Here is a 24958-nt window from a genome sequence, read left to right as displayed (position 1 = left end):
AGCTTTGGCATAAATTGGGATTTGTAGGTTAATCACAATTTGTCAAATGGGGTTTTAACTTTACAGCAGTGACTTATCACGTGACGTGTTGTACTGAAAAAGGCTGACTATTTTAGGTCGTGGGTGTGACAACAAAATGAATTCTGCATTTGCAAGTCAAATGAATTCTGTACAAGTCTTGTAGTGGGGAAAACCACAGTGCTTTACGCTTTCATGTGAGGGGGAGAAAAACGAGTTTTGATACTGCTTTATTTGAATCAAAATGGAGAAAGAAGTTCATGTGACATTACAATGGAACAAAAAAGTGAAGAAATAACACCTGTATCTTTGAGAAACTCAACCTTTTCTGCATTATTAAACTAGTTAGGTCATTGACAATTTGCAAAAGCATACAGTAGGTATGTGATTCGTGTTCACTGATAGTTCGCAAAAAAAGCCATTTTTGGATGAAGTAACATAGCAACAAGCAATGCGGACCACGAGGCAGTCGTCGTGTGAAAGAGTCCTCATTGCACCGACCGCTCATCTGAAAAAAGACAAAGACGGCAGTTGAGATTTGGAACTCACCCAATCCCACACTGTTTTGAAGCGCTTTAAAGCACTCATCAATTGCTTTGATAAATACCTTTATTGGATTTTGGTCGGATTTACATGAAACAGGTCATCATCTTCCACCGAAACCTGGCCAGTGATTTCAAAGGGGAGGGCTCCCCAGTTGAGGACGTTGCCAGGCGTGACTTTCAAGCCAAGTTGGTACTTTCGGATGTCATCTGGAGGGAGGACGTGGTCCCACATGTGAACTTGTGAGATCCTGCCGACGAAGGACCGGCCCACATCAAAGCCTCGCCCGTAAGAATCCTGGTCTTGGCCCAGGATGCTGATGGGATCGTCAAAGATGTCATTTGAGCTTACAAATTTCTTGATGGTGGGTCGGCCGTCCAGCCACAAGCTGGCCTCGCCAGTTGAAGAGCTCCAGGTGACGCACAACGCGTGCCAATTGGCTGGAGTAGGAGCCAGAACTGGAAAGTTTTGGGACCGGCCATTGACAGAAATGTCAAAGCTGTACTCGTTCTTCGTGATCAACAAGGCATCGTGCTCATAAACTGTAGCCAGAGAGAAGAGGGAGGAGCTTCTGCTGACATCGGTCACAAATCTAAAAAAAAAAAACAAATACATCAAAAGCCAAGTTAGCAATTAACCCTTACTCCTGAAGCACCAGTTCTTGAGGGCCAGTGTCCTGCATGTTTTCCAAATGTTTCCTCTGCAACACACCCGCTCATTCCTCTCATACTACAAATTGATATTTTAATTGAAATTACATTCGCCATTACATTCATCAAAACTACTATCGTACACTTTGGAAATGACAGCAAAATCGAGTTTAAAATGGTGGGGCTAAAACCAGTGAAAGTAAGCGGAAGGTGCCACTGACTGCTTACCTCATACACAGGGTCAATCCAGAGAAACGCGGTTCGGTCTCAAGTGATAGTCTCACGTGATCTTGGGCAGTTTCCCCCGGGAAGACAAAGACTTTACCGGTAAGATCTGCACACACACCAAGGACAATGAAAACATTACTGCGTGCATTGAAATGAAAAGACTTTTCTTTTCTCCCTGTGACTGTAGCGCACCCATCCTGTAGCGTCTTTTGCAGATGTAGTGGTGCTTGTTGCCACAGCGCTGGTTGTACCAGCGACCTTCTTGGAGGGGCCACATGGCAGCACAGTTCGCATCAAACCTGCCATAGACATTGTCGTTGGGCCGATTGTCCCCCCAGTACCTGCAAATAAACAAGAGTTGCACTTATGAAATCTACCTAGCAACAAATGACTAGGAGGAAACCGAGACACGTTTTCTCAGATTTGAGCGCTGCCACTTACGCTTCGGCGAAAACACTTCCGTCGGTCCACATCCACTCTCCCTTTGTGTCCTTGTCCGTCAGGCCCAGCCAGGCTATGTCCTTTTCGCCCAACGTTGTACTCAGCCATTCCTACAATGAATCAAAAACATGATACTCGTGAATGCGGTAGAAGTGAGAGAAGCGGAGGTGAGCTCATTTGACCTTCTCCCCGTCGTCCAGAACGCTCGTCAAGTTGCTGTCCTTTGTCAGGCAGAAGTGGTTGGCCTCTTCCCATGTCTTGGTGTCCCCGGAGAAGAAGTAACAATTGTCCTTGTACTTCAGCCAGCCTGTGGGACACGCACACAGGCCTGGAAAGAAAATGACACGCAACACAATGACAATAACAACCTGTGATTGAATGTCCTGACTCTTAATAAAAAAATTTTAAAAAGTTAAAATATGAAGTGGCACGACATTTCATAAATGTCGAAATAATTACAAATAAATACCTTTGTGACATTTTTTTTTTTTAAATTTGAAGATAAAAACTGCTTTAAAATACATTAAACAAATAAATGAGGTCGCTAACGCCGGAAGAATGCTGTAATACCATTATTGTCCACGCAGTGTCAGTATTGTCACACTTTTACCTCACACCGTCGAACTGTTTCAGTTTAAAGTTTAACCGTTGCATACAAAAATGAAGAGAAAATAAATGAATGTTAATCTCACCCCGGATCAGAAGGACACCGAAGTAGAGGAGGAGAGCCCCTTTCATCTTGAAGTCTTCGGTCTTTTGCTTCGTGGGCGCCAATGATTTCGGGACCGGTTCAACTGGGATGGACGCTCGTGACCTCCGCTGGAACGAATGAGCGCCACACTGGGCGAGCTGGTGCTTAAATAGCCGGCAAACTACACCCTCACAAGCACGAGTGCACCTGGAATGACGGAAGGGGGGGGGACTCACCAAGATAACGCCAACTTGTAAAACAGTAACATCCGCCTAACCTTTCAGTCACCATGACGTGGATTTTCCCAATTCCACTTTTATCGAACGAAACGCACATAGAGTAATATTCCTAAAAAGCATAACAATAAGGCTCTACTGCTTGCTAATAGAGAAAGTTGTTGAAGTGTATGGTGACCACATTTTCACGGCTAAAAAGTGAGCTGAAAATGAATTATGCAATTGATTCTCCTCAGGAACTTTTTTTTTTTTTGCACCAGAGTTAAGGCTAAATAACACTCACAAATAAATACCTCACTGTCGCATTAAGGATAGGATAATAATAATAAAAAATATATATATATATATACTGTAGTTGTGGTTTCAACCGACGCCATATCATCTTTCGGCATTTTTTGTGTAGTTTTCTTGAACTTAAAAATGAAAACACAAAAAAGATAAAAACAGTATAACATGAGCTGTATGTCCCTAACTTTCTTTTTCTCCTGCTCAGCTCCAAATGTTGTGATTCCCGATCACGTGATGGGGATCTGAACATCTCTATTGCGTGACAATGCCTTGCATTGGCCCCCTGGCCCCCATGCTTATTTCCAGCTTCAGGATGAGAAGTCAGAAATATTCGTGAGGAATGAACACCATGCGGGACGCAATTGTTAAGTAGGACGGGTGTCAAACAATATTTTAGACTTCTTTTTCACGGAAAAAAGCTAAAAACGTGCAAAAATATTCCCAAATGTTCACTTTGCCATGAAATCAATTCCATTTGCGAGCGTTTAGGAATGAGCGCATGGGGCCGTTGCACCTGTTTGGACAACCTACAGTCATTTTTAGCCTACTCACGTAATTTTTTAAATGCTTTTTGTTAAATGCGTCTAGATCAGGGGCGGGCAAACCTTTTGACCCGGGGGGCGCAAAGGCTTCTAAAATTGGTCACGAGGGGTCGGGCCAGGAGCAGATGGATGCAGTGTTTTGATAATCCACCCCCTAAAAGGAAAAACCTGCTTTAATTCAAATAGAAAATAAACAAAAGCATCGTGTGTCATTTAGGTCCCATGCATTAAACAATTCATTGAAAGGACTCTTCCAGTAAGTGAACATTAGATGTATTTTTTAATTGCCAACATTTTAAAGCACTGATAGTTCCACTATCCTTCAGGATATGAACATTATCGCTCTCCTCCCGATTAAGCGTTTCTTCAAGTTCGGCAGGCCGGATTAAAATGCCTAATGGGCCACGTATGACCCCCGGACCGCAGATGGCCCAAGGCCGGTCCAGATCAACGGCTCGAATGGGGCGGGCGGAAATCGACGCAGAGGGGGAAAACGGAACATCGGGGAAGCAATCGGCACCATGAAGGCCAATGAGCACACCGGGTGCCTGCTGGGATAGGCGCCAGCAAGCCTGCGACCCTTGTGAGGATAAGTGTCTTTAGAAATGTATATTAAGGGAAAAAATATGACATTTTGTGAAGACTAACGGGCAGTTTGGGTCAGACTACCTTGATGGAAAATTACTATCCATTTTAGCACACTATGTCGCTGAGCCTGTCTGCCACGTTTTTAATCTGACTTTGAAACAGTGTTTATTTCCCCAAGCTTGGAAATGAGCCAAAGTGACATCAGTTCCAGTAAAATAAAAATCTGACCTTACGTGGCGCCAACAGCAGTCCCATATCTACGTTTCCCATTTTAGGAAGATCAGGGAAAAACACATTTTCTCTCAAATTTTCAACTGCTTCTCCAATTTGAATCTTTGCTCTATTTGCTCTGTTCTCAAATTGGGGCAGGGGTACCCCTGGGGGTATTTGAAGGAACTCCAGGCGCTACTTGAGAAGTTAACAGTGATATATACATATATATATCTTGGAAAAAAATTGAAATTAAAAATGGAATACACATCTGGGATTGAATGTCTGGACATGAAATAAATGTAAAAATACATCTTTGGGATTAAATGAGTAAATATGAGGAAGCAGGTCAACTCAATAAGCAGCAAATGCCATACTTGCTTCCGTATGTGCTGCCAAACATAAGAAAAAAATGTGTATTAGTCACAGCTTTGCTGAGGAGAAACCGCGTAGCTTCACGCTAACAAATAATACCCATCCCCCTTGAAATGCTAGCAGTTAGCATGTTCTAGAAGCAATGGCCGTTGAAAACAAATGCTTTTGAGTACCAAGTTGATTGAGTTGTTTCTCTTATTTATTTTTTCTTTCTTTTAACTGGATTGTTTTTCACCTTGTGATCCTATTACTCTTATTTTTCTATTTGTTCTTGAAACATGTTATAGGTTGTGATATATAACGGCATTGTAAGATATTAGCTTACAATTTGTAAAATTAGTATATATATATATATATATATATATATATATATATATATATATATATATATATATATATATATATATATACACACACACACAACACGCATGTCTCGCGAGAGTCGTACTCAAACACTGAAGCAAACGGGGAAACACGCGTACGTCTTAATGACAGCAATCTTACTCCGTGGCCCTTGTTATAATAACGTAAACATAGCTACTTTGCTAAGTCAAAGGCCAGTCTCACCTCTCATCAGCCACTAGATGGCCCTAGTTTGCCTAAAACTGAGAGGAACGCAAAAGGAATGTTTTGCAAAAAAAAAAAATAAAAGCAGAGATTTGGGAATGCAATTCCTGGAGACGTTGGGCTGAATGCTGAGAAGCACTGTAAAACAACGTGGGAAGATTAGGAACGATAATAAATGACATACAATGAGCTGGAATGATCTTATGTTCATTATGCAATTGTTTGAATCAGTAGAAACAAACAAAAACATAAAAGGTGAAAAAGAGGAGGTCGCATTTTTTTCGTATTGTAATGGTAAAAAGATTGCATTTTTGCAGATCAGATTGGATAATGCAAAAAAGGAGGAATTAGCAGAGAGGGAATACTGTTATTTTGTGGTTATTTGAAAGTGGCAACGCATTTTTTTTTTGTTGACAGAACAAAATCAAATCAAAAGCAGTGACAATTGAAATTTTAAGTGTGGAAGTTTTTCGCATTTGTGGGGATAGGCTCAAGTAAGAATCGATTTAAAAAACTGGAGACATGAAGAGGAGCAAAACTAAACAAAAGAAAATATTGAACATTTCTAAGAATACTTTAATGATGAAAATTTTAGGAATGTGCAAATTTTTGGGAACGTTAAATTCCTGGCCAAAGTGAATTGAATGAGCTGAAACGGTTGATTTTGCCATAGGGAAAGAATAGGGCAATTTGGAGGTGAAAAACGTGAAATTTTGAGGGAAATTTGGGGGAATGAGAAAAATAGAATACCTGTCATACATTTTTCATATACGTTGACGATGGAAACGATGAAAATCGCTTGAAAAATGTGGAAATGATAATGTGTCAAAAAAAGAAAAATGAAGTTGAAACTGTGTAGAGAAAAAAAAATACGGGACATTCAAGAAACTGCCTACATTTCCAATGTCCATCTTTGTGTCTTTTTTTTTCCGCCCAATCAATAATGACGTTACATCATTTAAAAGCCGAACTTTATAGTTTATCTTTCTTTATAGTTCATCTTTCAACCTCGTTTAAGCCGCATGGAAGAAAATCTATTCTCAAGCGGGTCCATTAAAATTATGGTATATATTTATGTAACTTTAAAACAATTTATTTATTATTATTTTTTTAAAGGGACAGCGTGTAAGATTGAGAGCATTTTTCATTACAGTGCTGAATTTACCATTGTCCGTAGCTGTAACAAACATGGCCGTCGCCGGAGGAGTGCCACCCCCCATGTAATGTAGCTTAATGATATCTAGACCGAGGATTATATTTAAAACATACTGTTGGTTGTTCAGAACACATTTGCAAGTTTTTGAAACGTAGAATCATTTAATGTATTCCTTTTTAATGAAAAACGGTCTAAATCCTACACGTTGTCCCTTTAATACTGTCCAAAATAAAACAAGAGCAACATCACTATTAATCATAACATATTAACATTACTAATCATCATTAAACAATACAAGTTTTTCATTTATTAAAAAAAATTCAGCTCACTTCTGTACTTTTCAAAATCCTCTGGGCCGCATCAAACCCCTTTGCGGGCCAGAACTGGCCCCCGTGCCCTATGTTTGACATCCTCGTTCTAGGGTGATTTTCGCATTATTTGAGCCATGGGATGGCACGCTTTTGACAGTGGCATAACAAAATGGTGAATTTTGACATGTCACTGTTTGGGCGAAATTTCACCTCCCTCATGTCGTCTTTCAATGCTTTCCCTTTGATGTAAAGATCCATGGAATGGTCAAACAAGGGTTTTAAACATGAAAGCGGCAAAAGATTTTGCAGAGAGAGCAAACAGTTTCTTACAAATGCGGAGAGATGGTTTTCCAAGCAGATGTGCATGTTTTTGTTCTTGAGTTTTTGGCCAGGGCCGAGGGACTTGTCTGTTGCGCAAGGGTCCTTGGCGGGACACCCAGCAATACACAAGAGCTTTAATTGATGAAAACAGCAAAGCTCTTTTTTCAGCCAGATGTTTTTGGACAATACGCTACATATTTCCCGTAAATTGGGTCATCAACAGGAAGTCTGTTCATGCAAAAAGGGGGACGTCTAACATGAGGTCCATGAATAGGGCACACTGTGAACAAGTACTATTGAAACATTCTCACAGAGGATTGAAGATATCTCCATGGTAACAGAATATTTGGCAACGGAGACGGTCATAGGTCAACTGAAAAGGACGGAAAGGGAGAGGAAGAGGCGAGGGGAGAAGCAGAGCATCTGAAGATAAGCGCCGGAGCGTTTGGGCTCGTCCGAGCTGCAGCCATGACCAGCCCGAGGACGTTTTGGGACTTTTGGGGGAGTGAGAAGGAGCGAAATGAAGTCGTGATGCCAGCCGGTCAGCTGAAGCCTTTCACTTCAAAAATGTGAGTTCTTTTTATTCGATACTCTAATTTGTACGAAAGTGGAAAAGCAGATAGAAGGGCGGGACCCCACACTGGGGGGCGGGGGGGGCACGAGAAAATGAGGCACCCCCAGGGACTTGGTTCATTTTTTTTCAGTTTTAGACTAACCTGTAACCTGTAAAACACTGTAAAAAGTATTAGGAGCTGTTGAGACTGGTTATACATTGCTTTTTTTTCTTTTGCTGATGTTAAAAACGATACATTTTAGGTATACTTACACCATTTTTATTGATAATAATCATATTTAGCGTCGATGCGGCAAGTGGGCGGGGTTTTGTCTTTTTGCAGGGGGGCTTTGCAAAATATAATTGACACCCCAGCATACTTGCGAACATGTTCAAACGTGCTTGCTAATGCATTCAAACGTACTTGCAAATACATTCAAAAAATATGGTTTTTAATGAAATGTGCATGCAGCAGCCAATGTGGACAAAGCATGCCGAGCAAATTTATTTGAACTTTACAGTGGTACGCAACTTAGAAAATGAATTTGTTCCAAAAGTAATTTCGTAACGTGAATTTTTCATAAGTACGGCCGCTTTTTACATGCAAATAGCCTAATCCGTTCCAAGTGCCAAAAAACTGCTTGCTTCTAAACACTTTAAATCAATAATATTGGTAAATTATAAAAATGCATCAAAAATACACTAGAATTACATTAGTACATTATTATCATTGAATTCAAAGTACATCATCTAAAGAAAAAAAAACGCGCCAAAATCGTATTATACTCATTGTAGCAGTTGACAATATGAAGTTCATTTGTTTTCCTTAAGATGGCGCTGTTTTATTGGTGGTGGCTGCAGAGACCTTTTTAGGTCGTTTTATTTGTATGTTTTTGATTGACATTGCCAGTGATCTGGGCATCATTTACAAGGCCACAGCAATAATATTTTTTGAAAAACAGTGTCACTATGTTTCTTTAAATTGTAATGTTTATGTATTGGATTTGATATTCTTTTATTCATTTATTCTTTTATGATGAGCTTGCACTGTACTTCCTGCATTACTGTGGTGCTGTGTTGTACTGAAAACCCAATTTCATAGCGCCCAAGGGATTAATAAAGGATAATTGAATCGATAGAACTGAGCATGTTGGTTTACTTAACCCTTTCTACACAGGCAAAAATGTTCTTGACTAGGCACGTTTTTCTATTTTTTTAAGTCCTAAACAGGTAAGAATTTTCAGGATTTTAGAAAAATTTACGGGGACGTTTGAAACGAAGCAATGGGTGTTTACAGACGCTTTCGGGGCGTTGGACTATCGTCTGAAAGCGGCCGCTGTGTCCAGGAAAGGGTTAAGTTTAATTTGCGATCAAGTGACGTGCTTCATGTGTGACGTTCAGCCCTTTGGCTAACGTCAGACGCCAACGCCCAAAGTGATACAGTATGTATGCCTTTTTATGTGAATATACACAATGTTTGTCGTTTTTACAGCAATGTCAGATTCATGCTTGTTATTTCTACGGTGTGAACTGTTGGTGCAAAGTGTGGATGAAGCATGTAAAGACGAAAAGTGCAAGATTACCGGAAACATTAGTGCCAAGGACTACAAATGCATTCAAACCTACTCGCAATGCATTCAAACGTACTCGCAAATATCTGCAAAATGACGCACAAATGCATTCGAATGTACTCGCAAATATGTTCAAATGTACTTGCAAATGCAACCAAACGTACTCACAAATACACTACATTAAAAAATACTCCCAAATACATTCAAAAATATTTGCAAATGGGTTCAAACATACTCATGCATTATTTCAAAAACACTTGCAAATACATGGACTAATACGTGCAATTACATTCGAACATACTTGCATATATACGATGCAATGTACTTGTCAGCTAAATGCATAGCATTCTCTTCCCATAATGCTACGGGGTATGTTCATCTACCCCCCCAGTGGCATTATAGAACCGAATGCTGTTTTTAGCATTTAGCCTTCAAGTAAGTGTGTTCAAATGTATTTCAAAATATGTTTGAACGTATTTCCAAGTACAGTGAAAGGAAGTTTTTCAGTCAAAAATGAATATAAAATAAAATTGATAAACCATTTTCAGCTTTGTTTTCTTTTCTTGAGGCTTTTTTTGCGCAGTCACTAAAGAAGCTAATTTTTCCAAATTCAGGAATATGTCGCTAAGCAACAGTGCTTTGCGGGCACAGCTGCAGAACAGCAAGATGGTCTCCCTGCTGCCCCCTGTTGGCACGGAGGTCTTCCGCAACTTTACATTGGGCTCAGTGAAGGAGATCCAGCAATCCCGCAAAGTCAAAGAAAACCAACCAGAGGAAAAAGAAGACGAGAGTGACGAGGTAGAGTTCACAAGCTTGCCGTCGGGAGAACAAATGACTAATAATTTGTCACATGACCAACGTAGAATCTCAAAACACGGCATTCTAAAAATCATCTTCCTCGCTTAAAATGAACGGAAATACCATTGGCCCCTTTTCTCAAGTCTACTATTATTCGATTGGCAGGCGGCAGAGGAGCAGCAGAATCCAAGTGGGGACTTGGAAAGTGGGAAGCCCCTCCCGTTAATCTTTGGTGACCCGCCCCCTGAATTTATCAACACCCCACTGGAGGAACTCGATCCCTTCTATCAATCACAGAAGGTTTCGAAACTACATCCCATTGGGCCTTGCCTGAACATATGTTCTCTACAGAAGTTCATTTTCATGGGACACATCTGACCTCTGACCTTTTATTGTATCCGCAGACATTCGTTGTTCTGGACGGGAAAAAGATCATCCACAGATTCAACGCTGATCCAGCTTGTTACCTTCTGAATGGTTTCAACGTCGTGAGGTCCATTGCGATTAAAATTCTTCTTCACTCATATCCTTTTGGACACAATGTGTCAAAATCAAGAACCGGGGCCAGATCTGGTCCACTAAATCATTTGAGGTGAAATGCAAAAGATGCAAAAGCCCCCTTTTCTACTGAGAATGCTGATGCTCTTTTGATCACCTCAGGGGTTTCTACAAGGTCTTCAAAAGTCATCAAAAAGTCACCAGATGTTGCTTTTGTTGGAAGCAAATTTCAAACATTCAAAAAAAACAAGGTACTGTATTTTGATGACCTCTGCCGACCTTGAACAACCCCTGAGGAGATCAAAAGAGCTGCTACCTGGCACCACTTGCCAGTTTTCACCTTTTAGTGGTTTAGGAGCTTCAAGGTCTCAAGTGAGTCTCAAGTGATCTAAAGCCGGTATCCCAAATGGATGGACAGCGAGAAGGTTCAGCGAAAGCAGCGGCTCTTATGATCTCCTCCAGGGTTCGTTCAAGATGAGCAGAGGTCACCACAAAGTTACCGGAGATCGCTCTTGTCGCGAGGCAATTTTGTTCAGGATTTCCTTGAAACAAGAGCACAACAGGCGAAAGTCTGGAAACCTCTGGTGATATTTTGGCGACCTCTGGTGGCCTTTAGGTGAACTTGAATGAACCATAAGGAGATGAAAAGAGCAGCTACAGTACCTTTGCTGACAAAGTACACCTCTCAGTGGGATAGGAAGCTCAAGGCGGAGTCTCAAAGATCTAAAGCTCCGATCTCACTGACGGGTGAATGCTGGCAATTGTCCGCGAAGGTACCGACCCTTTTGATCTCCTCCAGGGGTCGTTCAAGGTCACCAGAGGAAACCATACAGGCCACCTTAAACCCTGAACAAGTCCTGGAGGAGACCAAAAGAGCCAGCGTTCGTTCGCGCCGTCAGAGGCATACCGGTTTAAGGATACTGCATCCTTACGACTCGATAGCGCCACCTTGCTCACTGAATGCGTTCTCCCGTAGTTGTGTTCCTTAATAAATGCCACCTTTTTCCGGGCTTTTATCCTGCTAACTGTTTTGACCCATTGTGTTCTCTTGCCGATGCCCCATTCTATGGAGTGGAGCACGTTTGCCCGGTAAGTTCCGGAAGAACAACTGACCTGTGTGGACTGCACAAACATGATGATTGGCTCTTACGTTCTCATGTCAGGAAATAAAAGCTATCATGCCCAACCGGGCCTTTTCCGTCATTGAACAGGTTGACTTGTATCGCCATCTACGCATTTGAGGTGCTGCTCAAACTTGCGGCTCAAGGTATCTGTGTCGGTCGTTTCACCTTCCTTCGGGATCCGTGGAACTGGTTGGACTTGGTGATCATCGGCACAGGGTAATGCACACTTTCAAACAAAACGACGAAGATCATCTAAAGATGAGGCTGATCCGTTTTCAGATATGTGACCGAAGTGGTCTATTTGGGAAGTCTTTCCGTACTCCAAGTCCTTCCGGTGCTAAAGCTCTTTTCGGCAATACCTGGTGCGTATACGTGTGGGTGTGTGAGCTATCGGGATCTTCAGTGTTTTTTTTAATTTTGTCAGGTTTGAAGAAAACACTTGGAAATCTCACGCAGTCCGTGAAGAAGATGGTCCATGTCATTGCCCTGAGCCTCGTGGTCATCAGCGTCCTCGCTGCGCTTGAATTGCATAACTTCATGGGCATCTTGCACCAAAAGTGCGTGCTGAAGGCACCCAGCAACGATTCCTTTGAAGACTTCGATTTTCAAGAGCACATCAACAACCCAGGTGGGAAACGGATGACTGGTTTTTCTAGCACCGTAGTCAAGTGCACTTTCATTAAGTCCAACAAGTACATTCGGGATCAAAAAAGATAAGTCCGAGTCAGGTCTGAGTCCCCGAGACCAAGACATTATCAAGAGGCATAAGAGTATCTGGACTGTGTAAAAACCAAAACTTTTGGAGGTCGGGTCCGAGACTGTAAATTTCAATCAACAATCACAATAAAAATAAATAAATAAAACAATGACCAGTATAGTATTTGTTAGTTTTGTCTTGATCTTGCCCCTTTCTCGACTTCCAAAGAAATCCTTGATCTTGCCTCTGTTTTGAACTTCAAAAATCTTGGTCTTGTCTTCGTTTCGCGTTTCAATAGTTTTGGTTTCGCCTCGGTCCCAATCTACAAAAGTCTTGATCTTGTCTAAAACTCCAGAAGTCTTGGCCTTGCCTCGGGGTCAATCTCCCCCAAATAAAGTCTTGGTCTTGTCTTAGTTTCGAGCGCCAACAGTATCGATTTTGAAAAAAATCCTCGGACTTGTCTCGGTCTCCAAGAGTCTTGGTCTTGCCTTGAACTCCCCCTCAGAAAAGTCTTGGTCCTTGGTCTTTTCGGTCTCGAACTCCAAAAATCTTGGTCTTGTCTTAATTTCAATTGTCAAGCGTTTTTGGTCTCGCCTTGGTCTCGACTACCAAAAGTCTTGATTTTCAAACTCCCCAAAAATCCTTGGTTCGGTCTTGGTCTTAAGCTCCAATTCTATTAGACTCATCTAAGTCTGAACCGCAAAAGATCTTTGTCTCGGTCTCTGTACGTTTGAGTCTCTACAACGCCTCAGCTGTTGTGGTCCTGACGACATTAGTGAGCACCATTAGTAGTTTTTGTCTTGCCTCAGTCTTGACCTCTAAGAGTCTTGATTTTTTACTTCTCCATCTAGACCTCCCAAAATCCTTGATGTTGTCTTGGTCTCAACTTCCGATACTACTGTTCATACCGCAACCTCAGTCTCAAAAATGTCTCGGTTTCGTCAGATGTGGTCTTGACTACGATACCGGTTTTGTGCTCATCGCCATTCTGAGTCTTAATTGTTTGCGTCCGCCAGAAAACTATTACTATCTCCCTGGACACGAGAACCCTTTACTGTGTGGAAATGCATCCGATGCTGGGTATGTGCATGCGTAACACACACGCTCATTGTCCATCACTGAGCGAGCTGTAGTGAAGACATACCGACTATCTGCTTTAGGATGTGTCCAGAGGGTTACACGTGTTTGAGGGCAGGGCCGAACCCAAATTACGGCTACACAAACTACGATTCCTTTGGTGGGGCTTTCCTGGCTCTTTTCAGAATAATGACTCTGGACTTCTGGGAGGACCTTTTCCAACTGGTCAGTTCCAATCCGCTGCCAGCCGACGTAAGTGTTCCGATGACGGAATGTGACCCGGTCCGTTGGTTTGCGTCTGCAGATATTGCACGCAGGTGGTAGAATCCACACCGTCAACTTCTTGGTGGACATTGTGCTGGGCTCTTTTTGCCTTGGCAGTCTGATCGTGGCAGTGCTTGCGGTGGCGTTTGTGGCCCAGAAGCGGGCGGAGATGGCTGAGGCTGAGCAGAAGGCCAAAGAGTATGCTCATATCTTGGAGGCGCTCAAGAATGAAGACAAGGTCAGATGACATGGAGCTCACTACGTCAACTTCCAGATACGATTCAAACTGACGGGACTGTGTATGCGTTTGTAGGTGGACAGCGGCGCTTGCCTCACTGACAAGCAGCATCCATCGGCAGCAGGTGTTAAAACACACACACACACACACATAAATGTATGTACGTAAATTAAAGCTGTCAAAAACCATTGACTAGTCGACAACTAATCGATTACCAAACACGTCATGTTTGAATGTATTTAAGTACATACATTTAAGTTTTCGCAAATGTATTTAAAAACACGTACTTGTTGGCTAATAGTTGAAAATTAAAGCTGGCAAACCGAATCGATTAATCGACATCTTATCAAAAACAAACCCGTAACGTTTGAATGTACTTGAATACATTCAAATGTATTTGCAAAGGCTAACCGCTGAAAATTGGAGCTGTCAAAATTCATTGATTAATCGACAACTAATTGATAAACAAACACGCAACGTTTGAATGTATGTTTTGTATATTCAATACATACTAGTTGGCTAGTTGTTGAAAATTAAAGCTGTCAAACCGAATCGATTCATCGACATCTAATCGATTATCAAACACAAACCCGTAACGTTTGAATAATACATTATATAAATACATTACATATATTTTCAAGCACAAACGATGTTGCAATTCTATTTAATTGTATTAGTTAGCTAAAAGCTAAAAAAAAAATAGAGCAGTCAAAATGAATTGGTGAATCAGCAAAGATCAAATAAACGGATGATTTAAAAAACTTTTTTATAACTTGCACATTTGCGATACCCTATGGCATTATGGGGAAAAAAAGCTATGTTTTTAGCATTTAGCTTACAAGTACGTTTGAACGTATTTTCCGGCCCAAAACGTTTCCGCACATTTGACAGTTATGGAATAAAAGGCTTTCAAAAAATTTGCCTGAATTTGCAGAGTGCAAAGATGAGCCACGACCACGTTCGCCATGCTGCTCCACTTTCAGCGACATCTTCCTCAAGTGGACCTGTTGCAACGCTTGCCGGGCTCAGCAGCGACTCGGCCGATTTGTCAACGATCCCTTCTTCGATCTCGCCATTGTCGCGTGCCTCGTGCTCAACATCATTTTTATGGCCACCGAGCATTATCCCATGACGATGGAGTTTGAGGTTGTGTTCTCAACTGCAGAGCTGGTCAGTCTGGAGTCCATTTTGTCATGAACTACCTATCAATGAGTGAAAGAAAAATAACAATTCACAAAGCTGATTACTACCGTAAAATCCTGTAAATGACACTCATTTACACTAACCCCCTCTTATAAAGCGCATTTTTATTTCTAATTGTGTGTCATACTATCCCACCGATTTGCTGATCTATTTTATTATCGGCGAACGATGCATGAATACGGCGTCGGAATGCGCTACGCTGAGTACTCGGAGATCTTAGACGAGATAAGGTTAAACGGGGCGTGATGCGTGTGTGGATTTTACAGTATGTTGCAAATAAGCATTCATGAGCCCAGGTATAGTAAGTGTTGACCTCTTACCCTCTTCTTGACCTCCTTAGGTCTTTACAATGATATTTGCAGTTGAAGCGGTCCTAAAACTTCTGGCCATGGGTCCCTACTACTACTTCCAGGTTACACTTTCTGTTTCCAGTAATTCGAGTCACTTTACTGTGACAACAAATGTGTTTTACAGTCGTTTTCCTGATTCCAGGTTGGTTGGAACATCTTTGACTTTGTCATTGCGGTCCTTACTGTGGTCCAGGTAGGAGTGGCAGACATTTCAATGGTGAGTTGACTAATACTATCTTCCCGTGCCTGAATTTCCCTTAAAAATAAATAAAGTTTCTCACTGATTGTCTCTCAAGTTTCATGTGTTGAGAGTGTTTAGGTTGGCCAGGTGGTGGCCAAGTTTCAACGCTTTGCTAAAGCTTATTGGAAGTTCCTTGGGGGTTCTGCGGTACGTCACGCTGCTTCTGGCCATCGTCACCTTCATGTTTACGCTAATCGGAATGAAGCTATTTGGAGGCAACTACCGAGACCCGGATGCGTGCCGCATCTCCGAGGGCTGCCCGGCTCGGTGGCACATGATGGATTTCTTCCACGCCTTCCTCGTCACCTTCCGAGTGTTTGGCGGAGAGTGGATCGAGATGACGTGGGATTGCATGAGGATGGCGGGCGAGCCCCCGTGTCTGATCTTCTTCACGATGGCGGCGGTCATCGGAAAGCTGGCGGTGAGTCACCACGGAATGAACAACTTCCTTGATCTTCAACTATGATATAAAGCAGGATCCTCAATCCTGGTCCTCGGGGGCTGGTGCCCCCTTGCTTCAAGAGACCTTGCTGATTGTCTGATCATGCAAATCGGGTGTATTGCAGATGGGATCAGGGAGACTTCCCCGCTAGGACCAGGATTGAGGACCCATGACCTAAAGTCTTGAATAGGTCTAGATCCAACACCCATTTACGACTTATATGTTTCATGCGGTTCTCATCTCCATGCAGCTTTTGTATCTCTTCCTGGCCTTGCTGATAAATTCACGTAATGGGGATAATCAAGCAGCTTCGGCGGTAGAAAGTCAAAAAAATCTGCAGATTGCCTTAAAGCGGATCGGCGGGGCTTTGACCGGCATCAAGCCCCGGGTCCTGCATACGGCCAAGAAGACGGAATGGGAGGATCGTTCTAAAATCATTCTAAATCCTCCAGGTAGGAGCCGAATTGGATTTCTTTCCTATCATGGTCCATCTTGCGACGCCGTGTCATTTTCACTCTTAGGCCTTAAGAGTGACGAGGTGGACCCGAAGGAGACCTTGGCACTTACTTTCGTAAGCTCAGAAGAGCCACAATCGGAGGTCAAGGACCCTGGCTTGAACGAACCTTACAAAAGCGCAGCCCAACCATCTGGAAATGAAGACGACGAAGAAGAAAAGGACTTGCAAGTAAGTTCTTAACTTGCTCGTCATCGTCAACGCGATAGACCGAGTTGCTAAAAAGATATGTCTCCTTCGCTAGCATGACGACTTATTAGCGGGCAAAGAAAAACATGAAGATCAAGACACCCCTCCCAAGTGCTTCTGTGACCGTATGAACACACACACAAACGAATGTTTGCATTTCAAACCAGGAGCTAAACACGGGGCATGTGTGTGTTTCAGGGTGTTACCAGTGCTGTCCATTCTTGAACATGGACTCATCTCCGACGGGACTCAGAAACTGGTTAAATTTGAGGCGAGGGTGCGCCACTATGGTTGGACACAAATATTTTGAGGCTTTCATTACCTTTGTGGTCTTACTGAGCAGCGCAACTCTGGTAAGTATTTTGTCTTTTTACTGCAGTAAAGAAATAGTACTAACAATTTTGTCTCCTCCTGCCGTTGACGCATTTGTATATGACAGAAGCGTAGAGCTGCCAATGCGGCAAACACATTCCAATTTACTTGCAATTATATGCGAACATACTTGTAGGCTAAATGCTAAAAATATAGCATTTTTTCCCATAGCGCTGTTGTGTATTGCCTTGTGCATGACACTTTTTTTCAACTAGTTTGCGCAAGTCCATACCTTGGGCAATGTAATTGCAGAAACATTCGCCGTATGGCCTGACAAATACGCGATGTTCAGCCCGGCTTCAAAGGCTTCCACATGAACAAAAACACAGTTTTAATAAGATTAAATACAGGATTTAAGTTGAATGAAGTTGCACCAATTTGCTGTACTGATTTATTTGCCTTAGTGTCTCTCATAACTTGGCGCGCTTCAAAAAGTAGTCCTATTCATTGAGACTGGGAATTATAATTCGGTGCGCTTTATGCGCTAAAAAATGTGTATTTAATATGTCAGAACATACTTGTAAATACATTCGAACGTATCTGCAAGTACGTTCAAATGAGTTTGCCAGTCAAAACTGCACTCCATGCTTCTGCCATATACTGCATTCCAAAATTGATGATCATAAATGTGTCCGGTGCGCAGGCCATTGAAGACATCTATCTGGAGAAACGAATGATCATCAAGATCATTTTGGAATACGCCGACTACGTGTTCACGTGTGTCTTTGTGCTGGAGATGCTTCTGAGGTGGTTCGCCGGAGGATTCAAAAAGTACTTTTGCAACCCTTGGTGTTGGATAGACTTTCTGATTGTAATTGTAAGTCAACGCGTATCAATTACTTTATGCAATAATTTATTACCTAGGTAAAACAAGCACTTCAAGTGATCACTTTTTAACACTAAAAGACTAAAGTAATTGATTCATGTAGGTAATCAAGTAGTAATTACTTTAGGTATTACAATACTGAAACAATTACTTTGGGGTCAGTCGTCGACTACTTTAGCTATTAAAGTACTAATTAAGTTAGTGCTAAGAAGGGAGCAGTGTTTAGATATTAAGTACTAGGACAATCAATGACTATGTATTTAAGGACTGAAATAATTGATTACTTTAGGCACTCAAGCACCAGAGTAATTGTTTTAGGTACTAAAGTACTGAAGCAATTACTTTAGGTAATCATCTACTAAAGTGATTACTTTCCTTACTTAAGTAATGAATCACTTTAGGGTTAGTAATTGAAATCTTTAGGTATTAAAGCACTATAAGTAATCAATTACTTTAGCGCTTTAGAACATACTCAATTACTTTAGTATTTGATTGCCTAAAAACCATTTACTATTTAGTAATTACCTGAAGTAACAAAGTAAAAAATTAGTGTTAATTACTTTAGTGCTTAATTGTTTTTTTTTAGTACCTGCCCTTTTTAAACCTACCTGTAACAAAACACACACACACATACACACGAAAAGTTACCCGGAATTGAATGAACAGACTCTGAAAAAAACCTATAAATACGTTTTGGGACTAGAACAAGTTGTGGTGGAACATTTGCAATAACATCAAATCAAGTTTGCTCTTCAAGTCTCAACTTTCATGTTTGAAATATAAAGAAGGTCAGAAAATGTTTTCTTTGTGGTTACCTGCCAGATCTCTCTCTTTTCCACAACGGCGACCATTCTGGGAAATTCTCAGCTGGCCGGCTTCAAGTCCCTGAGAGCTCTGAGGCTCCTGTCTCGCTTTGAGGGCACCAAGGTGAGCAGACGCTAGGACGCCTCTCGTCCACGCCGAGCCGCCCGCTCACAAATCTTCCCGACTGGCCCTCAGGTGGTGGCCTCAACGCTGTTCGGGGCCCTCCCGTACATCGTGGACGTGTTGCTTGTTTGTCTGACTTTCTGGTTGATATTCGGCGTCATGGGAGTGAATCTGTTTGCTGGAAAATTTCTCCACTGCTTAAATGAAACGTCACAAGAGATATTTAACAAGGAAGAGGTCAACAACAGGACGGACTGTTACATCCTGATAGAAGAAAACTACACTGAAGTCCGCTGGAAGAATAATCCAATGAATTTTGACAATGTGGGGAACAGCTACCTGGCGCTTCTGCAAATGGTCAGTTTGAAGTCTACTAGATCCAAATACTGGATCGTATCAAAGCGTTCTACCCTGGATGAAATTTCCACTATAAATGGATCCCAGTACAACTTAAAAAATCCTTCAAATGTTTGGAAACCCCAAATGGGTGAGAGTAGTGGTTCTAATATTTTTTTTCCCCGGTCAAGTACCCCTACTTTAAAAACAGATGCCAAACTCAAGGCCCAGGGACCAAATCCGGCCCGCTGTATCATTTTATGTGGCCCGCAAAATGCTACTTCTGACTTCTTATGTCCACTGCTTTGGACACCTCTGCTCTAGATGGAGCTCTTGGTTTAAAGATAAACACTAGAACAGTGGAAATGTTTTAAATTTCATCTCTCTCTTTGAAAGACGAGTCAAAACGTATCACAGGTGCTTCACGAAGCTCCGTTTGACAATTACTAGCAATAGTTAGCTTCGTTCCAGTTCATTTGCCCTTTACTTGAAAAGAAAAATGAACTGATTCGCTGGTACCCGCAGAAACCCTGCTGAAATCTCACCTACGTGTGTTTGAGGGTGTTTCCAAGCTTTTGACTTTTTTGGAATAACAACTAGAATCACTGATTAATTGCTGGCTTGGTTGACTCTTTGTTTCTTTCAGGCCACTTTTAAAGGCTGGATTGACATATTGTATGCAGCACAGGACTCCACTCTGGTTAGTTCCAGCGAACAGAACCAAAGAGCGAAAAATTCGAAGTGGCTAACATACCTTGCCTTAATGCGTGTATGTCTGTGCACGTGTAAAATGTGTGACTGCGTATGTAGGTTGAGGATCAGCCAGAATACGAGGCAAATCTGTACTCGTCCCTCTACTTTATCTTTTTCTACATCTTTGGCGCCTTCTTCACTTTCAACTTCCTGCTCGGTGCCATCATTGAGCACCTCAGACGGTGGAGAGCCAAGATAGGTTTACACACGCTTCACACACAATGTCACATTGTTTTTGTGTCCTTACATTCATTTCAAGAGGTGTTGTGTTTTTTTTCTTCTTCTTTTTTTACTTGGGAGGAACAGGTATTTTTATGACGCAGGACCAGATGAAACTGTACAATTCTCTGAAGACTTTAGGGCGTAGGAAGAAAGCCCGGAGATCTGTACCCCGACCACAAGTGAGTCTAACTTGTACCTATTCCGTGATACATTAGCCCCTTTCACACCAAACGGCCCAGAAATATGAGTTCCTGGTCCCGGGGGTTCCCGGTTCGAAGTTTCTGGTACGTGGCCCACGGGTTTGCGTTCGTACCAAGGGACAGCGGACGGGGCAGCTTATTCAAATCGGGCTGATGAAGTGAAAAGCGAAGGGGGGGACTGCACTAGCTAAGTATCCAAAAGAACACACCCTCAAGTTCAGCCAACCAATCAGCGTTAGTCAGCACAACACGCCCCCCTTGAGCTACCCGGGTGGGGAGCCGAAGACCCTAATCATGAATAGGTGCTTCGATAGTTCCTGGGGCACCTTCCAGACCCAAAGCGGTATTTGGTGCGAACAGAAAGGGAAACTCAAACTAGCAGGGTACAGCAGAAGGTTTCTGATAAAGTTCCTGCGGTGTGAAAGGGGCTAAACATTGGTGGTTTTACAGGGTGTCAAGGGGAGGCACCTGCCAAATCTTTACCGCAAATATTCCCGACATTGTCTCGTAATGCATAACTCTGGTAAAACTTTTCTAGAGCCGTCGCTGGATACAGAGTTTCAGTTTGATGCATTTTTCTATTGTTTGTCATTGTGTCTATCCCCAGAATAAGATTCAAGCCTTGCTCTTTGACCTCGTGACCAAAAACTGCTTCGACATCTTCTTCATGGTGTTCGCTTGTGTCCAAGTGGTCCTCCTGATGGTGGAAACGTGGCACCAAAGCTTTGAAAAGGACGAGATTATACACTGGATGCACTTTGCCATCATAGCCATCTTCACATTGGAGTGCGTGCTGAAGATCATTGGACTCCGACGCCACTACTTCGCATTCGGATGGAACGTCTTTGACTTTGTGCTGGTCATTCTATTCATTGTGGGTGAGTCGACAGATGATGTGCATATGGACTATATATGGCACAAGTCAGAATGAAGGAAGACTAGTATCAGTTTTTCATGGGGGGGAGGGGGGGTCCTCACTTGGGATGACGAGCAAGTGATCAGCTGCATTTGTGGCAGATACGGGGGTCATTGTAGGTATAACCTCGTCAGGGTCATGTGGGGTGAAAATTTGGCCTAGGATTTTCTGCCGGCTGCCAGGTGGGTGGGCAATACGGTGACAAATATGGTCTTAGTCTCAACAATGGCGTCCAGATCACTTTAAATCTCATCTCAGGATTTATCAAATCTCATCTCAGGATTTATCCGCTCTTGACTTAGTCTCGGACAGGACGGACTCAGGATTTTTGATCAAGACCACTTAAAACCATGGCAGTACAACCACGGTCTCATCTCAGGATTTATCCGCTCTTGACTTAGTCTCGGACAGGACGGACTCAGGATTTTTGATCAAGACCACTTAAAACCATGGCAGTACAACCACGGTCTCATCTCAGGATTTATCCGCTCTTGACTTAGTCTCGGACAGGACGGACTCAGGATTTTTGATCAAGACCACTTAAAACCATGGCAGTACAACCACGGTCAGTTGTGCCATAGTGCGTGTCCTCTACTAATCCCTTATTTTCACACACTTCGTCAATTATTTGACCCTTTTGGCTACCGGGAAATGAATCTCCAGACCTAAAGAGGTTGATTTTGTAGGCATCCCAAAATTGACATCGCTGTCAAAATTTTGTATTTTCATCAATGGCTCAAAGCTGATTTCCCAGACATAATAAGTCTGATTGTGAAAAGGCTTCACATATACAGTATTGGTCTTGTCTCGGTCTTGACCTCCAAAAGTCTTGATCCTTTCTCGTCGCAATTATATTTGTTGGTATTTCTCTTGACTATACCGCCACTGCGCCGAACTGTAGCTTTGACTGAATCCTTGGCCCAACGCGTTTTCTCCTTCAGGGCTGTTCCTGTCCGACTTGCTGGAAAAGTACTTCGTCTACACGCCTGGAGTCTTCGTTGTGATCAGATTTACACGCGTCTGCCGAATCATTCATCTCTTCCGAGTTGCCAAGGGCGTACGGAAACTTGTCTATTCTTTGATCAGATCCCTTCCCGCCCTTTTCAACATTGGACTCTTCCACTTCTTCGTCATGTACACGTTCTCCGTCTTCGGCATGAAACACTTTGCTTACGTGAAGAAGGAAGCTTTGATGAATGACATGTTTAACTTTGAGACATTCGGGAGCAGCGTCATCTGCATGTTGACCATCACGACGTCCGCCGGGTGGGACGGTTTGCTCCTTCCCATGATGACGCAGCCACCGGATTGCGATCCGAATATGGAGAACGACGGAACCTCCGTCGCCGGAGACTGCGGAAGGCCCGCGCTAGGCATCGTCTTCGTCACTTCCTACGTGATCCTTTCTTTCCTGGTGGTGGCCTACATGTACATTGTGGTCGTTTTGGAAAATTTCAACATGGCTACCGAGGAGAGCGCCGACGAGCTCGGCGAGGCCGACTTCGAGATGTTTTGCGAAACCTGGGATCGGTTCGACCCAAATGCGTCACAGTTTATTCACTTCAGGTGAGTTGCACCTGCATGATTTGTATGCAGTAGAAAAAAAAATGACCTGCGCTACACGGTTATTTCACTTTGACCTTGCCACTATTGCTTGCAATCTATATTGTATGTAAGATCACCAACCTTTATTCATTTCAATTTTGATAACCGCAGCAAAGTGACAAGAAAAAAATTCAAGTAGCGTGTTTACGGATCATTGGCCGCGTTGTATAACTGTATTTGCCACAATAACAACATCCCTATTTTAACACATTCATTGCCAGGGACGTATTTTCACTTTTTTTTTTAAGACTCCAGACATTAAATCCCAAATACTAAACCTATTCAATGCCAGGAAGATCTATTTTTTTAAGCGTCTAGACTTTTAATCCCAGATAGTTATTTCATTCAATGCCAAGGGCATATTTTTTAATTTGACCAGAATTTGAGAAAATTTAAGAATCCAATCTTTTCCGGCCAGAACCGATCAGCTGAAAATTCCGTGATCGCTGCTGATTTTTTATTACGTTGAGCGGATTACAAGGCTCACTGTTGATATTTCAAAGATTTTAACTGCACCTCATGGTGTGAAAAATGTGATATTTCACAAAGTTAGAATATCATGACAAAGTTTAGCCCCGTTCTCTTCTTGGAGAGTGTCAGTGATGGTTTCCTGTCACAAGTCAGCAGATTCTGAAGCCTACAAGGTCAAACGGAAAGCATTTAAAGGCTGAGGAAAACCTCGAGCGTTCTGGTAGTGAACGTTTGTAAAACCGTCAGATGTTTCCGCTGAACCTGTCATTTTCCGAACTGGCCCTTAGCCAGCTGTCAGATTTCTGCGACAGTCTAAAAGAGCCGTTGAGGATTCCCAAACCGAACAAAATCAAAGTGATTAGCATGGATTTGCCTCTGGATTCTGAGGACAAGATACATCGTCTGGACGTCTTGGTGGCTCTCACCGCTCAGGTCAGGTCAACACATTTGATGGTGTTCTGGAATTCTGCGTCGCTCAAAAATCCCTGTGCGCACAGATGCGGGGAATTTCGGAAGGCCTGGATGACCTCAAAGCTGGCATAGAGGAAAAGTTCAAGAACCGGAATCCCTCCAAGGCCACGGTCGGTTCTCCTGTCTCAGATTGTCCGACGTGACGTCATCGACCTCCTGTAGGTATTTTTCTAACAAGTTCCACTTGTGTCTTATGCAGGGATCCTATCGACCAATCAGCAGCACTCTGAAAAGGAAGCGGGAAGATGTGGCTGCTAGTGTCATCCAGAGAGCATACAGGAAGCGTGCGGAGCAGTCGCCAGGAAAAATGGGAGGAGCCAACGGGACCGTCCGGGAAAATGGAGTTGACAAGTCGGTCCACGTGCACATTGGGGGCGCGCAGTGACAACCTGGCAGATTACGCCGGTCTCTTTTTTTTTTTTTTGATGAAGTTTGGAACGCCTAGATCAACAAAATGTTAGCCTAAAGAAACGTATAGTGGTATCATACTAACAATTGTAATCTTGCATGTGACTTTATTAATCGAAATGAGGAGAGCAAAACAAACCAGATGTGTAATAACTGGAATTTGTTAACCAATGGTATTGTACAACCTATACTGTTTACATAAAGCATACATCTTTGTATTATTACTGCAAAACTGATGATAGAACAACAAAGTTTTGTTGATGCATGTTTGTTTTTTTTTGTTGTTGTTGTTTTTTTGCAATTTTTGGAGCCCAGTTTTTTTCACGGATGACTGAATAAATTTGACTTTGTGCCTTTTTTTCACATTTGGAGACTTTATTGGATTTGTAATATTGGTCCAAATAGAATTTGGAGCTTTCTTCAAGGGTACATTAAATGCTTAGGCAACTTATGCAGGCATTTTTGCAGTAATATTTTCACATATTTTAGTTGTTGCTTATAGTGAATTTTTCAACAGAATTATTTTT

The 24958-nt window shown here is 42.4% G+C and overlaps 2 protein-coding genes across 3 annotated transcripts; one reads left to right on the top strand and one right to left on the bottom strand.

Annotated features, from left to right (window-relative positions):
• Nucleotides 1-232: 232 nt before the first annotated feature.
• On the bottom strand, nucleotides 233-10538 carry LOC148411016 (uncharacterized). 2 transcript variants are annotated; one of them, XM_088437611.1, is made up of 9 exons: nucleotides 10474-10510; nucleotides 3701-3791; nucleotides 2573-2778; nucleotides 2063-2208; nucleotides 1881-1990; nucleotides 1632-1780; nucleotides 1440-1545; nucleotides 626-1153; nucleotides 233-526 (listed from the first exon to the last, which is right to left on the bottom strand). In XM_088437611.1, exons 1-8 carry the CDS (start codon nucleotides 10493-10495, stop codon nucleotides 628-630), a joined length of 1356 nt encoding a protein of 451 aa, XP_088293737.1. In that variant the 5' UTR covers nucleotides 10496-10510; the 3' UTR covers nucleotides 233-526; nucleotides 626-627. The 2 variants fall into 2 exon arrangements, with proteins under 2 accessions (XP_088293737.1, XP_088293738.1); XM_088437612.1 differs by lacking the exon at nucleotides 3701-3791 and having other exon boundaries at nucleotides 10474-10538.
• Nucleotides 7580-24794, top strand: scn4ab (sodium channel, voltage-gated, type IV, alpha, b). The gene is made up of 31 exons (XM_088437613.1): nucleotides 7580-7734; nucleotides 9904-10087; nucleotides 10253-10387; nucleotides 10492-10610; nucleotides 11585-11674; nucleotides 11797-11925; nucleotides 11989-12071; nucleotides 12134-12337; nucleotides 13423-13486; nucleotides 13567-13708; nucleotides 13788-13985; nucleotides 14061-14109; nucleotides 14920-15155; nucleotides 15529-15600; nucleotides 15681-15755; nucleotides 15835-16200; nucleotides 16472-16673; nucleotides 16743-16906; nucleotides 16980-17049; nucleotides 17123-17277; nucleotides 17940-18113; nucleotides 18945-19049; nucleotides 19122-19406; nucleotides 20032-20085; nucleotides 20196-20333; nucleotides 20432-20539; nucleotides 21168-21438; nucleotides 22418-23042; nucleotides 23840-23984; nucleotides 24050-24133; nucleotides 24223-24794. The coding sequence occupies exons 1-31, from the start codon at nucleotides 7634-7636 to the stop codon at nucleotides 24406-24408; spliced, it is 5013 nt and encodes a 1670-aa protein (XP_088293739.1). The 5' UTR covers nucleotides 7580-7633; the 3' UTR covers nucleotides 24409-24794.
• The last annotated feature ends 164 nt before the right edge of the window (nucleotides 24795-24958 follow it).

The sequence above is a fragment of the Hippichthys cyanospilos genome, chromosome 16 (assembly GCF_059441005.1).
Source record: "Hippichthys cyanospilos isolate Australia breed blue-spotted pipefish chromosome 16, RoL_Hcya_1.0, whole genome shotgun sequence".
In the NCBI taxonomy this organism is placed as follows: Eukaryota; Metazoa; Chordata; class Actinopteri; order Syngnathiformes; family Syngnathidae; genus Hippichthys; species Hippichthys cyanospilos.
The sequence above is the reverse complement of the archived record's forward strand: the minus strand, read 5'-3'. Positions and strand labels throughout refer to the sequence as shown.

Bases quoted from the DNA above. Each gene is read 5' to 3' on its own strand.
- scn4ab (XM_088437613.1), top strand. From the start codon at position 7,634: ATGACCAGCCCGAGGACGTTTTGGGACTTTTGGGGGAGTGAGAAGGAG. The intron at 10,088-10,252 runs GTAGAGTTCACA...TTCGATTGGCAG, and splicing joins AAGAAGACGAGAGTGACGAG to GCGGCAGAGGAGCAGCAGAA. The intron at 20,086-20,195 runs GTTAGTTCCAGC...CTGCGTATGTAG, and splicing joins CAGCACAGGACTCCACTCTG to GTTGAGGATCAGCCAGAATA.
- LOC148411016 (XM_088437611.1), bottom strand. From the start codon at position 10,495: ATGTCTGCGGATACAATAAAAG. The intron at 1,991-2,062 runs GTCAAATGAGCT...GATTCATTGTAG, and splicing joins TTCTGGACGACGGGGAGAAG to GAATGGCTGAGTACAACGTT. The intron at 1,781-1,880 runs GTAAGTGGCAGC...GTTTATTTGCAG, and splicing joins GGAAGTGTTTTCGCCGAAGC to GTACTGGGGGGACAATCGGC.